The sequence below is a fragment of the Drosophila hydei genome, unplaced genomic scaffold, assembly GCF_003285905.1.
Source record: "Drosophila hydei strain 15085-1641.00,03,60 unplaced genomic scaffold, DhydRS2 tig00000001-arrow-pilon, whole genome shotgun sequence".
Classification (NCBI taxonomy): Eukaryota; Metazoa; Arthropoda; class Insecta; order Diptera; family Drosophilidae; genus Drosophila; species Drosophila hydei.
The window spans coordinates 2848107-2864898 of record NW_022045643.1 but is presented as its reverse complement, the minus strand read 5'-3'; the positions used below and the strand labels follow the sequence as shown (position 1 = coordinate 2864898).

The following is a 16792-nucleotide window of genomic DNA, read 5'->3' as shown; positions in this document are numbered from 1 at the left end:
TTTTCAATTTACATATTTATGAAAAAGAGCAATTAAAATTTCATTGGAGTTTGCATTAAATAAAAGCATAAAAAAACATCCAAAAAAATAACTTTTGATTTTTGCTTTTTTATTTTTCTTCTTTATTGTTGTAATTCGCATAGTCCCAGCTGGCTGGGCAACAATGAATTGGGTAGACAAATTTAATTATGATATGAAATGTATTTGTTTGCTCATTTATTTATTTATTTATTTGCCTTGTTGTTGATAGTTAGTTTGCTTGTTTATTTGCTCGTTGTTAACGCCAGCAACTTAAAGAGCTGCTCTGATTTTGTGCATAGATATTTAAGTGTTCATATTGAAATAACTTTATAAGCAGCTAAAATTGTAAAAACCGAATATAAAAAGTAAAAAGTTGATCAGCTCGCACTAAAAAGAATGGTTCGTTGTTAAAGAGCTCAGATCATAAAAGACAATAATCATCAAAGGAACCAAGAGTCTCTGCCTGCCCTCCCTCCGTCTCCCTCTCTCCCTGGCTCTCTATGCGCTACAAACTGCATATGAAAGTTGTTAAAACCTATTAACGAGCATTAAAATAAAGCAGAAAGAGCTGACCGACCATAAAGAAGGGCAGCGCATGGAGCTGAAGCCAATGCCCATCGTCGTGTTGAAATGAAATCATGAAAAAATATTCATTGATTTTCTTAATTAAAAAATTTTGCCATCAACTTTTATGTTTATTGGCTTGACTTTGGTCGTTTGTTGTTGCCAAGATGCCACGCCCACTCACTCACTGCTTCTCATTAGAGCCGTTTGCTGTAGGTTAAGCATTGCATTGTCCTCGCTAGCCCTGGCTGGCACTTTGCTCTCTTCCTGCTTTTTGCGAGCGCTTCCTGTGCGCATTATAAACTAATTACAGATTATGATGAAATCGTACGCCGCGCCGCGCCGCGTACGCCGTACGCCGTATGCCACCAATCGCCGACAATATGCAGAGGCGCCGATGGGCGTGGCGCCACGTTCGCACTTAAGTTTTGCCTACGATATTAAAGTCGATTAATGAGATTTCATTACACTGCAAGCTAACGGCAATCGCACGTAATTGACAGCCTAATGAGATTTGTTAAACGGATTGTCACGGCAGCGCTAGTAATTGCCAAAAAAGCAAATCAAAACTGAAAACTGAAAACTGAACACTGAGAATTGGAGCGAAATCGAATAGGGAACAAAAACATTTGCTGTCAAAGCTGCGCCCGTTAGGCTGGTCTTTTGGATAAAAACGATTTGAGCGCCATCGAGCAGCAGAGCCAGCCGCCTGCAGTTGTTGCCTTTTCTTGTGGCTGTTGTCCCTATCAATTATGCAGCCAAAAATGCAAGGCACAACGTAAACAAACATTTTACCAACAACATCATCAGCGGCAACAACGGCAACAACAACATTTCGTAACTTGTGCAGTCCTAAACGTAGTAGGTCAGTAATTGGAGATGCCGAATCGCTTTGCAGACAAGAGAGCGAGAAAGGAAGAGAGAGAACGGCATACAGAGAGCGCGCGAATACGTAACTCCGTTTTTAGTACAAAGAGAGCAGCAGCAGCCAGCATCCAGCGTTCGGGTGCACGAGCGGGCGAGTCAGAGAGTGAGCGTTGTAAAAGGGCGACAAAGCAACTTTGTTGCTTTGTGGTCCTCGCTTGATGCTGGGTCTCGTGTTACTGGGCAGCTTAGGCGTTTTTAGTGCTGATTACAACGCGTTGACGATTGGTTCATGTGCGCGGACAAAAGAAGTGACTGCAGAGCAGACTTCAGCCGAAGCAGCTTCTGTGTGTGTTCCCTGTGAGGGTGTGCGCGAGTGTGTGTGTGGGTCCATGCGTGCGTGAGGGCAACGAATGACTCGCTCGAGGGTTGAGGGCAGCGCGTGCTTTTAGTTAAAGTCAAGCGTGCTCAAGTTTTAAAGTGCGCCGCAAGCAGCTCGCTCAAAGGACTCATCGAAGCTCCTGTAGCTAGACTTAATTCAATTCAATTAAAATTAACTCAACATTCTTAAGCTAAGCAGTTAGTTAAAAGTTAATCAATACATAAATTACACATCAATAAAAATACACATAATACCTATATAAATATATACACTTATATATTAGCTAATCAACATTATAAACTAAGGTAATCAACGCAATACGAAGCCACGCTTTAACGATAAAAAACAATCAAACTCTTGGCAAAATACCAAACGCGCAGTTGAGCAGGCAACGAAGTCTTTGCAAGCTGCCACGCGCTCAATAAGGGACAACAGCTGCCTCTGGTTGTTGCAACAAATTAAGGTAAAAACATACCCGAAAGTTACACAAAAAACGCGCATTCGATAAAAAAAAAAAACAACAAACAACACGAAGAACTTACAAGTGGAAAATTCTCACCGAATTTGTAGCAAAAGCAAATAGCAATACAAAATGCATTCGAGGCTAAAATTCTTGGCATATTTACATTTAATGTGCGCTGGCAGCATTTGTTGGCTGGAATTTAGCGCAGCTCAGCAGCAGCAGCAGCAACAACAGTTGCAACAACAATCTGCATCGTTAACCGAGAAAATACCATTAGGTGAGTATCAAAAGCAACGCCCGAGGCAGAGCCAACAGGCAGCACACAGCACACAGCTTACATCACACAGCATGCAGCAGGACCAAAAAGGACTCGCTGCAGTTGTCGCTAGAATTTTGCTACAATGTGTAATGGCAATGGTTATGGGTGTGATTGTATTTCTGTGACTTCAGCCAGGCATGCTGCACGCTTGCTAGCATGCATGCCTGCCTGCTTGCCGGCTGCCTGTCTGCATGCATGCGCCTCTACGACTATATGGAATGTGTTCCCACAATTCGTTTCAGTATCCAATTAGACTTTTTTTACCTCCCCGTTGAAAATATGCGAGCAATAGAGCAGGAATATCATGCTTAACTTAGTCAACTTCTACGCTAAGCTTAGTTGATTGGTTTAGAAGAGAAAAACGAACAGATCTTGGCCATATATTTTATTCATATGTTTAATATATTTTTAAAAGTTATTTTATTATTCTCAGAATGAATAAACTTTTGTTCAGTATCAAATTAAATCCCATTAAACAATAACTTTAATAATTTGTAGTTTCAAGCAGAACATGCTAAAATTAATTCCTCGATTCAAAAAAATATTTTATATATACTTTTATATATATGTGGTATGCCTTTCATTACTAATGAAATTAAATGTTTAAATAATATATATATGTATAAATTAATTACTTTTAAAAGTTAAATCAATTTTTGGGCTCGTATTATATAAATAAATATCAATGTAAATAAATTAATTTAATATATAAAAATAATATCCTTAAAATAATAAATAAAAGTAAATTTAATACTTATTGACTTTTGAAAAAAATATGAGGTAACAAAAGTTAATATAATACAAATTTTTTATTAAATATTCTCATTAATATTATATATAACTTAATTAATTACTTTTAAAGGAAACACCTTTTAGGGTTTGCATTCAATAATAAATATGAAATACAATAAATAAAAATATTAAAATAATCTCATTAAAAATATATATAAATAATATCTCAATTTTTAATTAATACATATATTTTTTGGTCTTAAAAAATGTATTTAATAATAAAAATAAGTATAATAAAGTAAAATAATATCCTTAAAATAATGCAAATATTTTTGAGCACTGTTCTTATATATTTATATATATTATTGATATTAGATTTTATTTAAGTTGTTATATTTCTTACGCTTCTATTATAATTAAACTTAAGTAAAGTTGGCATAAATAATTTTTATTGATGATATTTTTATTACAGTTTTGTTCCCGCATTAATTCAATTGACCAATGCGCTCTTTATTTTAATTTGACTTACATTTTTTGGGCCTGGCTTTAACTATTCATCACTTTTATAGATGAATTGCAATCAATTTCGCAATTTACATAATTTACATATACATATGTATATGTATGTACATATAGGGCATGCATAAAAATAATTGGAACTGTGGCGTTATAGCTGGCAGGAACCCGAGCAGCAATACAATTTAACGTTATTTTCTGCATTTTTTTCAAATGTATGTTTTGTGCATTTTATTTTCGCGCTGCGCTGCGCTGCTTTATTTTTTATTACGCTGTGGCACCTCAGTCACGGTGCCTGCAGTCATTTTGACTGCTAGTGTGTAGGTGTTTGTGCATGTGTGTGTGCGTGTGTGAGTGTGTTTGGCTATGCTGCTCGCTGTGCTAATGTGACAGTCATGCTGACTGGCTTTGGCTTTGGCACACGAAGCTGTTCACCTGCTCCTGTTGCAGGACTCCAGCAGCAGCAACACCAGCTCCGGTTGCAATTTCTGTGGCTGAGGCTCTAGCTGCTTGCTGCCAACAAGGCAAAAGCGCAGTGTGCAAAATTGCAGCATCAACACTTCGTTTGGCATTAGAGTGCCTGCCTGTCATTGTGTGTGTTTATGTATGTATGTGTGTGTGTGTTGTACTATCATTTGTGTAAATATTTATTCAGTGCGCTTTCGTTTAATATTAAGAGGACTGTGTCAAAAGCCGCCTAAATATTTAACGAAGCAAAAATATTCTATATTCTCTAACTATGTCACTCTCTACTCTTTCTGTCTCGCTCTCTGTCTCTCCCACAGGCGCCATCTTTGAGCAGGGCACGGACGATGTGCAATCAGCCTTTAAATATGCAATGCTCAATCACAATCTGAATGTCAGTGCGCGTCGCTTTGAGCTGCAGGCGTATGTTGATGTCATCAATACGGCGGATGCATTCAAATTATCGCGCTTGAGTAGGTGTTGCCACGCCCATACGCAGCCACTCCCATATCCTACCAGTTACACACGCACACAAAAAAGCAAAACAAATACAATAAAATGCGAGCACTCCCACTCAATGCTTTGCTCCGACAAATCCCCATCCCACAGCGCTCGTCTGCATTAATTATGCGCATTTTTATTGAAAATTGCAACCTCCACCTTTCCTACACCTGCCACACTTGCCACACCTTGCCCTTACAGCCGTTTAATTGCGCACATTCATTTACATCACGACCTAGACACTGCTGCCACACAGCAACACTTTGCGACCTACCCCAATACAAGCACAACTCCCACCTCAACCTTTTGAACCGTCGCGTTTTCCACTCGCTGCTTTTCTTATTTTCTCACTTTTCCCAAAAAAAAGAGGAGAAGAGAAGAGAAGAAGCAGAACACACAAAAATTTATTGCTTTAACCTGCAGTTTGCAATCAATTCTCGCGCGGAGTCTACTCAATGCTGGGCGCCGTATCGCCGGACTCGTTTGACACATTGCACTCCTATTCGAATACGTTCCAAATGCCATTCGTGACGCCCTGGTTTCCGGAAAAGGTAAGTTCCAAACGCCACCCAATAAAAAAATAGGAATGTCATACGTAATTGATTTTGTGTGCAGTTATTTACATTTGATGTGGTTTGTCGCCAGCCACCCAGAAAGAGAAACCGACGCGTGATATGAGCCCCTGCACAAAGCAGAGAGTCAATAAACTAAGTAACACACATACATTTCTAAACATGACTGTGTGTGTGTGTGTGCTGATGAGTAATGAAGTTGCCTGAGGGCTTGGAAAAAGGGCAAACGCTTGTAATGAAACAAAGAGAATATGTGGAATGCCTCTGTGTGCGCGTGTGTGTGTGTGTGTGGAATGTTGTTGTGCGGGAGAAATTATAATTAAAGCTCTTCATCAGTTTTGTGAACCTCTAGAGAAATAATGAAAAATATAAAAAAAACTTATATTAACACTAGTGTTCAGGAATGTGAAGAGTTATTTATTCGCCCTAAAAGTCTATTAACAAATATTTCAATTAATAACAGAACAAGGAATGTTTAAGAAAAGTTTAATTAATAAATTCAGCTACCAAACTAGCTACGAACTTAAATGAAAGAACAATATATATATATATATATATATATATATCTATATCTATATCTATAAATCTATATCTATATATATATATTAAATATGCCAACAATTGAATTTTGGCCAAGAGCAAAAGAGACAGACAGTTCATAGAAATAAGAGATGAAGCTCTTCAGCCCCCAGAGAAATTTCCGTAAATAACTATTCAAGAGATTTTCATAAGATCTCGTCATGTGTGCAGAACGAAAGTCAATTAAGAAATATTTGCGCAACTGTCAACAGAATATGAAATTGAAATCATTGTTTTGTGCGAAAGTCGTTGAACTAGTTCGGCTTTATGAGCCAGTATGAGTAAACTGAACTGGCATAAAATTGATAAATACTGAATGGAAAATTGATATAAATTTCGGCCACAAACAAATTGACGTTTGCATATTCACATAAGTGAAACAAAACATAAGCTGAAATGCAAAACTGTGGAAAAATTAACAAAAATACGAATCGAGAGCAATCAAAGTGGCAGCCCCACAACTCGATTATTCTGGCAACGCTCTAGCATTGTAGCTAAATGTCAAATGCAAATAAATCGAGTTTCATTTCGACCGACAACAGATTGAACAACATTTCCGTCAACACACTTTTCTCTCTCACTGTGTGTGCGTTTTTGTGGCAACAGACTGTGAAATTTCAAACCATTTAATTTGGGTCAATAGGTTGCTGGTTTATGGTAGCATAGCAATTATGGCTGACAAGCCCCAAAACATGAAACACTTCAATAGACCAATTGTGAAAGGTTCCATAAAGCTTGGAGTGCATTTGCTGCTTGACGACTCTTTTTTTCTTAGCTGCTGTCCATAACTTTTCACACAGCTCACTAAACAGCTTAAGCTGCACTTTATGGTGTGTATTGAATGGGGTGGCACTGCGGCATGGGCACGGTCAGGGGCATGGTCAGGATTGAGTTCTTGCCCCATTTCTAATTTAAGCATCAAGCTGCAGTAGTTCAGGCACTTTGGGGCAGCCAATGGGGGACCTACACACACACACACATAGAGCTAGAGTTTATAAAAATGAAGCCATAACACAAAGTGGCTATAAGAACACAGATACACACACATGCCCACAGCTGTTGTTGTGGCTGGCAGACGCTGCACTAAATCAAAAGCAAAGCACAAATCATAATAATTGTAATTTGAAGAAAATTTACTACCAACAACAGAGGCGACTGGTTGCTGGCGCTGTTGTTGTCACTGTTGTTGTCACTGTGCCTGGCACTTCACAATACAAAAAGCCAAAGAGCCCAAAGTGCCGCAGCCGGAAGACAATGCCAAACGAGCGCCCCCAATGCGCGCTCCATACAGCCACCGTAGCTCCACAGCTTCACAGTGAGCGCAAAAAAATTTATGATGCGCTCTTGGCCTCTTTTATTTCAATCACTATAAATCAAGATATGGCGTCGGCAAGCAGCACCAGCAACTCGCTCTCTCTCTGTCTCTCTGTGTGCCTCAACACACACACACACACATACAGTAGACTGCGCATTTGCGTGCGCCTTCAGGCAGCCGTATGTGTGTGTGAGTGTGTGTATACAGCTAAACGGAAACGGGTCTCTGTGTACATATCTCTTGTTGTAGCATATACATATCGTGTATGTACTCGTACTCGTACTAACTTACTTGGCTGCCAGGCAAAAGGCAGGACTTACATGTCCTTCGCCCTCACTCGTACCCTCACCCTCACCCCTTCGTCCTGCCTGTCGCTGGTAGCGTCAAAGCGGAAACGCGTTTCATTTTATTATTGCTTCATGTAGCGTACACATTACATTGTTAGACTCTAGGGGGAGGGGCGATGCACAGTCGCCCCTTTCTGCCCCCTTTGAGCTTACCCAACTGTGAGCCGTGTTGTTCCACTCATGGATCGCTTTGTTTTGCATACTTTTAGGTGCTCACCCCGTCATCAGGCCTGTTGGATTTCGCAATCAGCATGCGTCCGGATTATCATCAGGCAATTATTGATACCATACAATACTACGGCTGGCAAAGCATTATTTATCTATACGATTCGCATGATGGTGAGTATGAGATAGTCGGAGAGCTAGAGTGGGCGTGGCAGGCGCACAGCCAACGCACGCTACATTATCCCATTGTTTACTGCATGTATTTTGATTTCATTTCATTTTCGCTTTCGTTAGCGCTAAACAAATGGGGCGCCAATGGGGGCGAGCGGCTTCAGCTCGTTGCGGTTATTGTTTTTGTTATTGCGTTTGTTTTTTCTTCTTCTTCTTTTTCTGTTATTGTCTGAGTGTTTGACATTTTAGTTGTACGCACACAAGTGCGTGTGGCACGAGCAGAGCTGAAGGCCTGCAACAAAACAATGCCAATTAATTAAGATTAATTCGCATATTTAGCCAAGTTTCTGGCGGCAAAAGTTGGCAGCTCTTCAATTAAATTTATTATGGAATTTATTCCTGGCTTTGGAAACTAAAAGCTTGAACTCTCAAACATTGTTGATTCAAATTAAAACTCTTAGTTATTGCAGTAAATTTTTAGGTAAACATAATATAATATCAAGTAAAAATGTATCGTAATAAACACTCTGCCAGCATGAAAAGTAAGAGAGGATTTGGCTGTATTTATGCAATTTATTTATTCATTTATGTAAATAGCAGCCGTTGCAAGGATATTTTCAATGAATTTTCAACCAAACTACGTACATTAAGTATGCTGGCTTAAAAGAGGTCTGCTTATACAATTTACTTAATATTAAGCATTCAACGAATTTCCGTCTAAGCTCTATGCCGACACAGACAAACAAGGCAGCAAATTGTGTATAGGGAATTTGAAAGCGCTTACTTCAAATAATTCCTAGCTGAAGCAAATTGCATCAGTTACTGCTAAGCCCAAGTCCCAGCCTCAGCCCAAGCCCACTCCGGGTGCTGGCTCCCTCACACTTTTTTTTTGTCTGCGCCTTAACCCGCGCAAATGTAAATAGAAATCAAACATCAAACACATGTCTATAATATCTTGTGCTTGTGCCACTTAACAGAGCCGACTACAGCTGCCCCTTCGGTAGCTGCGTCGCCTTTCTTCTTTCTTTTTTGCTAATATGTAATTAAATGAGCGGCACAAAGAGGCAGCGCCTGCTGCTAAAAGTAAAAGTAAGAGGACGCCAGCTAGCTAGCTAGCTAGCTAGCCAGACAGACAGGCAGACAGATAGACAGACAGCCAGGCAGGCAGAGGCTTGAGTACTCTTGAGCGCTTAGAAGTGCTTCGCCTGCTTGAGCAAAGGAACAAGTGGATGAAGATGGGCAGACCGACGAGCTGTACACATATGGTTGAGTCTTGGCTACAGACAACGCCACATAATGTATTTGTTGTTGTCTTAGGCTTCTTCTTTTGTTGTTTTTGTTGTTGTATTGAAATTTATTTCAAAGCAATTTCCTGCAGTCTACGTGCGGCGCGTCGACGACAGCAATTACGGCCAAAGATGAAGACATCAAGGCGAGAACGAAAGACATCGCATACACTCACTCCCGCCCATACACACACACACACACACACACATTCACACGTAATACACATGTGTATACTTACTGGCACACAATGGCTGAGAGCCGAACGAACGACTTCGAGTTGTGTAAAAATTTCATATGATATTACGTATACGCCGCAGTGATTTTTGCGTGTGTTATTTGAACATTTTTATGCCGACGCCTTTTTGCGCCTTTTGTAATGAGTTCACAGGCTGTCGTTATGGCGTTGCCTGCCATTGTGTATCTGTGCGAATGTGTGTGTGTGTCATGTGTTAATGACTCTGTGTGAAATAAAATTTATGACTTTATGCAACTGCTGGCAGCGCTTGGCCCTTTTTGCTGCTTGCTGCCTGCTGCTAGCTGCTTACTGCCTGCTCCCTGCTGCCTGCTGCCTGCTTGAATATCTTTTTTCTTTTTTGGGTGTTTTTTTAATATTTGCGCCGTTTGCCGAAAAGTAGGCCGACATTGTTGCCGCTGGCATACGGCGCAGGAAAAGGAAATGCCGCAGCAGCAGCAGCAGCAGTAGCAGCAGTAGCTAGGGCACTGCCTTTACTACTGCCTGCTGCTATTGTTGTTATTGTTGGGTTTTGGTATTTTGGCCGACTTCAGCTCAATACACGTTGCCAGGCATCGTTTACATTGTTAACGAAAGGCACCGCAGCGAGACTTTATATTTTAATGCCGCTGTCAGCAGTTTGTTGTTATTGCTTTGTTCTTTGCTCTAGACCCGATTTTTTCTTATTTTTTGCCATTTTTTGCTGTTACCGTTGTTCGGCAAACGAACATCGCACACGGCGACAAATTGGTAGCATATTTTTTGGCGCATTCATGAATACAAAAGTTGCAGAAAAAGCAATACGCGACTACATAGGAAGCATTCAATAAAACATCATCGCACACACAGACACACACACAGCTGGCAACAACAACAGCAACTAAATGGCTGAACAAACAGCACGCACCCAATTTTATTATTATTTTCTTCTCTTTTTTACTTGTGGCTCGACGGCAAGGGGAGCTTTCGCTATTTATTGAAATGTTACCAACGTGCCACAAAAAAGTACTTCAATTGTCTGTGCACTTCCGTTTCCTCTTCGGTTTGAGTGAGTGTTGTTCTCTCGTTTGTTGTTGTTATTTTTGTTTTGTGGCCAATGCCAACAAATCATGCAGCCAGAAATCAAAGGCAATAACAACAGCACAGCACAGCACAGCAGTAGCAGCAGCAGCAGCAGCAACAACAGAAACATCTGTGACAACAACGCCGTGCAACAAATGGCGTGTGAAAATGTTTTTTGCGGCCTGGCAATGAGAGATTGAGGTAGTGATTGAGTGTGACTGAGTGACTGAGTGTGTATATAAAGTATTCATAAGCAGACGGTAGAGCTCCCGCCTGTATATCCACCCGAAAAAAGTAAATATGCGTGGCAATAAGGGGGCCACACAGCAAATAGCTGTAAGAGATAAATAAACATTTTATAGTTTATTGACTTTTCCCCATAAAACTTTGCCAAAATCACAAAATCATATTCAAACGCTTTGAAATTATATTCATATGCAGCAGTTAACCAAGTGCTGAATCAAATTTTATGCTTATTTGCCAAACTAGGAGCAACAAATACTAGACTCAAAATACGAAATAGAATTGATAGTAAAATACATTTTTGATCAAGTGTGTGTCATAAAATATTTATTGAACTTACACTTATGCTTTACTTTATAATATTTTTATTTTTAAATATTTGTATTAAAGTTGGTAACTGAATAAATATATATCTTAATATATTCGTTTATCAGGAAAATATTTCGTTTGCATATTTCTCGTGCGTCCTTAATAACGTTTCTGATGTCCCTTTTTTCGGGCATTTCATCTCTTTAATCGCGTTTATGTGGCGCTTTACTTTTGATTGCCAACACAAACACACACACACACATATATATATGGCTTATATGGCACTCAATATTACTCATACGTTACCGTGCGCTGATGTTTGCTTGTTTGTTTGTTTTTTGTTTTTTCTTTTTTCGCCGGCATCCTCTTGCCACTCGGCCATCCGTAGGCTTACTGCGCCTGCAGCAAATCTATCAAGAACTGAAGCCCGGAAATGAAACATTTCGTGTGCAAATGGTCAAACGCATCGCCAACGTAACGATGGCCATTGAATTTTTGCACACGATGGAGGATTTGGGGCGCTTCAGCAAAAAGCGCATCGTGCTCGACTGCCCGGCGGAAATGGCCAAAGAGATCATCATACAGCATGTGCGGGACGTAAAGCTTGGCAGGCGCACCTATCATTACCTGCTCAGCGGCCTGGTGAGTGCAAAATACCAGAAAACAAATTCCGTGGCAACTTACCAGCTTTGGCAAGCTGCCTTTACGTGGCCCCCGCTGGGCGCCTTTAATAAGCAATTATTACCAGCATCCGCTAGGCTTTGTTATCCTTTCTGGCTCTACGTCGTTTTACACATTCTCCCTCGCTATCTCCCTCTCTCTCTCTCTTGCTTACTCTTTGTTATTTCTTTGTCGTGTGTGTGCGCGTAGGTCATGGATAACCACTGGCCCAGCGACGTTGTGGAGTTTGGAGCCATCAACATCACCGGCTTTCGCATTGTGGACACTAATCGGCGCGCCTTGCGTGATTTCCATGACAGCCGGAAGCGCTTAGAGCCAGCGAGTGGTGCCGGCACAGCAGGCGGCGGCGGCAGTCAGCCAGCTATTTCGGTAAATTCTTACACAGACCCAAGTCGTAGTCGCTTGTAGATTGAAGGCATCTCTTTGTTTACAATTCATTTGCACAGGCACAGGCAGCGCTCATGTACGATGCGGTCTTTGTGCTTGTCGAGGCCTTCAATCGCATTCTGCGCAAGAAGCCGGATCAGTTTCGTGCCAATCATCTACAGCGTCGCAGTCATACGGGCGGCCCGGGCGGCACCAACTCGCTGAACGAATCGAGCGCCCTGCTCGACTGCAGCACATCCAAGGGCTGGGTCACACCCTGGGAGCAAGGAGAGAAAATCTCACGGGTGCTGCGCAAGGTAAAAGTCAACATTTTGCATTTCATATCGCCCATGCGGGCGCAGCTATTTTGATGAACATTTTTTCGACGCAAGAGCTGAAGTATTTCGCTGAAAGCTATTTAAAATCTTTAATTTCAAGCCGAAATTGTTGGGGTGCAACTTGCTGAGAGAGTAATGCGCGACTCAAAGATACCCTGTGAAAAGATTGTGTTAAAGATAACTTAGATATTCAAGCAAATATAAAAAGAACAATATGAAGAAAATAGGAAATTAAAAGAAGAAACTCTATAGTTAGATGAGAAAACTTTAATATATGCTCTTGTTTGACTTGAACATACCCAAGAACGCACTTGCTTGATTAGAGTGTATACCAAAGGAGAAAGCAAAGACTAAAGTCGGCGAACTCTTATAATTGTATAAGTATATTTATGAAAGTTGTGCTTTGAGCGAGTGTTTCTGATAGATAGAAATTATAAAAGTTTCTGATTGCAAATATTTGTCTGTAAAAATGAACAGCAACAAGAAGAAGAAGAATAACAACAACAAAAACAACAACTTGAGGCACAAGCTTTGCCTGCTATGCAACGCTGGTTTTTAAAGCGACTCCCAATTCCCCTAGCTAATCTCTTTGTTTATACTTGTTGTGTAGGTGGAAATCGATGGATTAACTGGTGCTGTGCGCTTTGATGATGACGGCCGGCGAGTCAACTACACGTTGCAGGTGGTGGAGATGTCTGTGAACAGCACGCTGCAACAGGTGGCTGAGTGGCGGGACGATGTGGGCTTCCTGCCGTTCCATGGGCATCGCACTCACGGCAGCAGCTCGCGCACAACGGCCGCCAGCAATGGGGATTATACACGCAATCACACGTACATTGTGACCAGTGTGCTGGAGGAGCCATATCTAATGCATAAGGCTAGCTATGGCCAACAGCTGGTTGGCAACGAACGCTTTGAGGGATATTGCAAGGATATGGCTGAGCTGATTGCCACCAGGCTGGGCATTAAATGTGAGTTCCGATTTCCACTTCTGAATCTGTTCAACAGAAATTGTTATTCTCGCTGCTTTTCTTTCACATTGTCAGTTGAGCTGCGACTGGTGCAGGATGGCAGCTACGGTGCCGAGAATCAGTTTGCACCGGGCGGCTGGGACGGCATGGTGGGTGAGCTGGTGCGCAAGGTGAGAAACAGACACAGACACACGGCTGACAATAGTTGTCAACACTTTGTAACTGCTTTATTGTCGTTGGCCTTAAAGGAGGCGGACATTGCGATTGCAGCGATGACGATTACGGCGGAACGGGAGCGCGTCATAGACTTTACCAAGCCCTTCATGTCCCTGGGCATCTCCATAATGATCAAGAAGCCAGTGAAACAAACTCCAGGTGTCTTCAGCTTTCTGAATCCTCTCTCGCAGGAGATATGGGTAGGTCTTGCAGAGCTTAAGGTTTCTCTACCACTTACTTGTCTCCACTCTTCCTTCCCCCTCTCCCTCTCTCCCTCTCTGGCTTTCAGATAAGTGTCATCTTGAGTTACGTGGGCGTAAGCCTTGTACTTTACTTTGTCACGCGGTTGCCGCCCCACGAGTGGCGCATAGTGCGTCGTTCGACAAATGAAACGAATTCACAGCAACAGCCACCGGGCATCATTGGTGGTGTCCAATTGACCGAACCACCCGAGCAACATCAGCCGGCAGCGGTGCCACTGAATGAGTTTAGTCTGCTCAACTCCTTTTGGTATTCGCTGGCTGCCTTTATGCAGCAGGGCTGCGACCTGACACCACCCTCGATAGCTGGACGCATTGCTGCCGCCGTTTGGTGGTTCTTTACCATCATATTGATCTCGTCCTACACAGCCAATTTGGCTGCATTCCTCACTGTGGAACGCATGGTGGCGCCCATCAAATCGCCCGAGGATCTGGCCATGCAAACCGATGTACAGTACGGCACCCTGCTGCATGGCTCCACCTGGGACTTCTTTCATGTGAGTTTTTGCTTTGCCAATGCAGTCTCGTTTTTCTGAAAGGCACTTTTAATATAGCGCTCGAAGATTGGCCTGCACAGCAAAATGTGGGAGTACATGAATGGCAATCCGCACCTGTCCGTGCGCACCTACGACGAGGGCATCCGACGTGTGCGCACCTCCAAGGGCAAGTACGCCCTGCTCGTGGAGTCGCCAAAGAATGAATATGTTAACGCGCGAGCTCCCTGTGACACCATGAAAGTGGGTCGCAACATAGACACCAAGGGCTTTGGCATAGCCACGCCCATTGGTTCGCCACTGCGGTAAGTGATTGATTAAACACTTCAGTTTGTGGGATTAGCTACATTTTCGACCCTCTGCTCCACCACTCGTTCGATATGCACCAGGAATCGTCTCAATTTGGCTGTGTTGTCGCTCAAGGAGAACGGCGAACTGCTCAAGTTGCGCAACAAATGGTGGTTTGACAAAACCGAATGTAATCCCAATTTGGACAGCCAGGAGACCTCCACACCCAACGAGCTCTCACTGAGCAATGTGGCTGGCATCTATTACGTATTAATTGGCGGTCTGCTGCTCGCCGTCGTGGTGGCCATACTCGAGTTTATTTGCCGCAGCAAGACGTCGCGTCGAAAGGTGCCCGCCAATGGCTCCACTGGCGGCATGTTGGGCTCCTCTACATATCAGCGGGACTCTCTCTCGGATGCCATCATGCAGTCCCAAGCCAAGCTCGCCATGCAGGCGGGCAGCGACTACGACGAGCGTCTAGTGGGCGTTGAGGTGAGCTTCCACTTCATTTCCAATAAATACCCAAGAGCTCTAAATTCACATATATTACACTTGCTCTTCCAGTTGGCATCCAATGTCCGCTATCAGTACAGCATGTAAATGCAATTGGTCTCCAAGTAAACTTGTATATAGCATTTGAAACGCATTAACTAAACGACGCTGGCGATCAATGGCAAAGTTGTCGACGGAGCAGTTGGCATTCGGCAGGCGGCGGCGTTCTAAAACTGTACAGCATAATTATTTGTATTTTTGATAAATGTTTACATTGGGATTGCATAATAAATAAATGAAAGTAGCTGTAATTAGCGCTTAAGTCAGAAATTATTCAAAATAATAAAGCGTACATTTTAAGCAGTGAGAGCGTGTTGAGCGTCATTTACATGCGGTCGGAAGGATTCACTTGGCTTTGGCTCATGCGGCGTATGAGTTATACAACCTGCGCACCTGTCTGCGGGCATGTGTGTGTGCGTGTGTGTGTCTATTTGTATGTGCGTGTGTGTGTGAGTGTATATGGTAAGCCGCTTAGCTGACTTAAAGTTTTAACAAAGCAACCACCTCGACTGCACAACCTAAGCGGCTTTCAATGTAAACTTTGCGTTTAGCGCTGCGCGGGCGGCAGGCGTCAGGCGTCAGGCGACAGCAACTGGGCCAAAAGGTGGGGGCGTGGCATGGCAGAGCATAGCACTAAATTATGCATGCGCGCCAAGTTAACACAAACACGTCAACAAAGCTCACGCAGCTCAGCACAGGTACAACGAGATTCGGCTAAATTTATTCATTGTATTTATTACATTTTACTCTGAGCCTAGTTTCAATTTTGTAATTGATCCAAATTAATACAAATAACAAAAAATAATGGCCAGCCAGCCGAATGTGCGGTTGAGTACATTTAATTAGATGCTGGCTATCAATTCAATTGGAATTCCAATTGAATTTCATTCAGATTAATGCACAGCAAATTATTGTTACAACTGCCTTACAATTACATACAGATATATATATATATATATATTATATATATATATATAAATTTGTTATATAATTGTGGCAAATCAGCGCTTGCAAGGATTGGCCAGATTTTATTTTGATATTTAAATTGTAAAATTTTATTATTTTAGTTTTTTTTTCTGCTGCTGTCAAATGGCATTCTTTGGGTAGATTTAATAATATGGTAAAATAATTAAACTAAATTATGAATTAGTCGATAATGTGAAACATTTGCAACATTTTAGTTAAATACCACGTTGTCGCTAAGTGGGCATAATCCGAAAATGCCAAATAATTGACATTGTTTTTAAATGGGTTCATAATGACAGCGATGCAATGTGAAACAGCAACGAGCTTCAATTGAAATGAGAGCTGAATGGAGTTATTTCATGCTGCTAGCGTATCCATCATTCCGTTTCAAAGTTTCTAGCTGCACTAATCGTGCTTTCAACAGTTTTGAGTTACTTAGTGGAGCAAAGAACATCCTTCGAACTAATCCCCAAATTCGCTGACAGTTTTTGCGAATAGACGACAAATCGCCAGCCAACCCAAGCCATTTTGTAAGTAGGAAAAGTGATGTG

General features: G+C 41.8%; 1 protein-coding gene across 6 annotated transcripts; it reads left to right on the top strand.

Annotated features, from left to right (window-relative positions):
- The first annotated feature begins 1726 nt into the window (after positions 1-1726).
- LOC111604778 (glutamate receptor 1) lies at positions 1727-15475 on the top strand. 6 transcript variants are annotated; one of them, XM_023322990.2, is made up of 14 exons: positions 1727-2571; positions 4647-4799; positions 5251-5378; positions 7850-7979; positions 11498-11751; positions 11980-12159; positions 12237-12473; positions 13105-13465; positions 13541-13635; positions 13714-13881; positions 13971-14438; positions 14496-14740; positions 14825-15215; positions 15288-15474. In XM_023322990.2, exons 1-14 carry the CDS (start codon positions 2424-2426, stop codon positions 15321-15323), a joined length of 2994 nt encoding a protein of 997 aa, XP_023178758.1. In that variant the 5' UTR covers positions 1727-2423; the 3' UTR covers positions 15324-15474. The 6 variants fall into 6 exon arrangements, with proteins under 6 accessions (XP_023178758.1, XP_023178757.1, XP_023178755.1 ...); XM_023322989.2 differs by having other exon boundaries at positions 14825-15474; XM_023322987.2 differs by having other exon boundaries at positions 13541-13881; positions 14825-15474.
- Positions 15476-16792: the final 1317 nt, after the last annotated feature.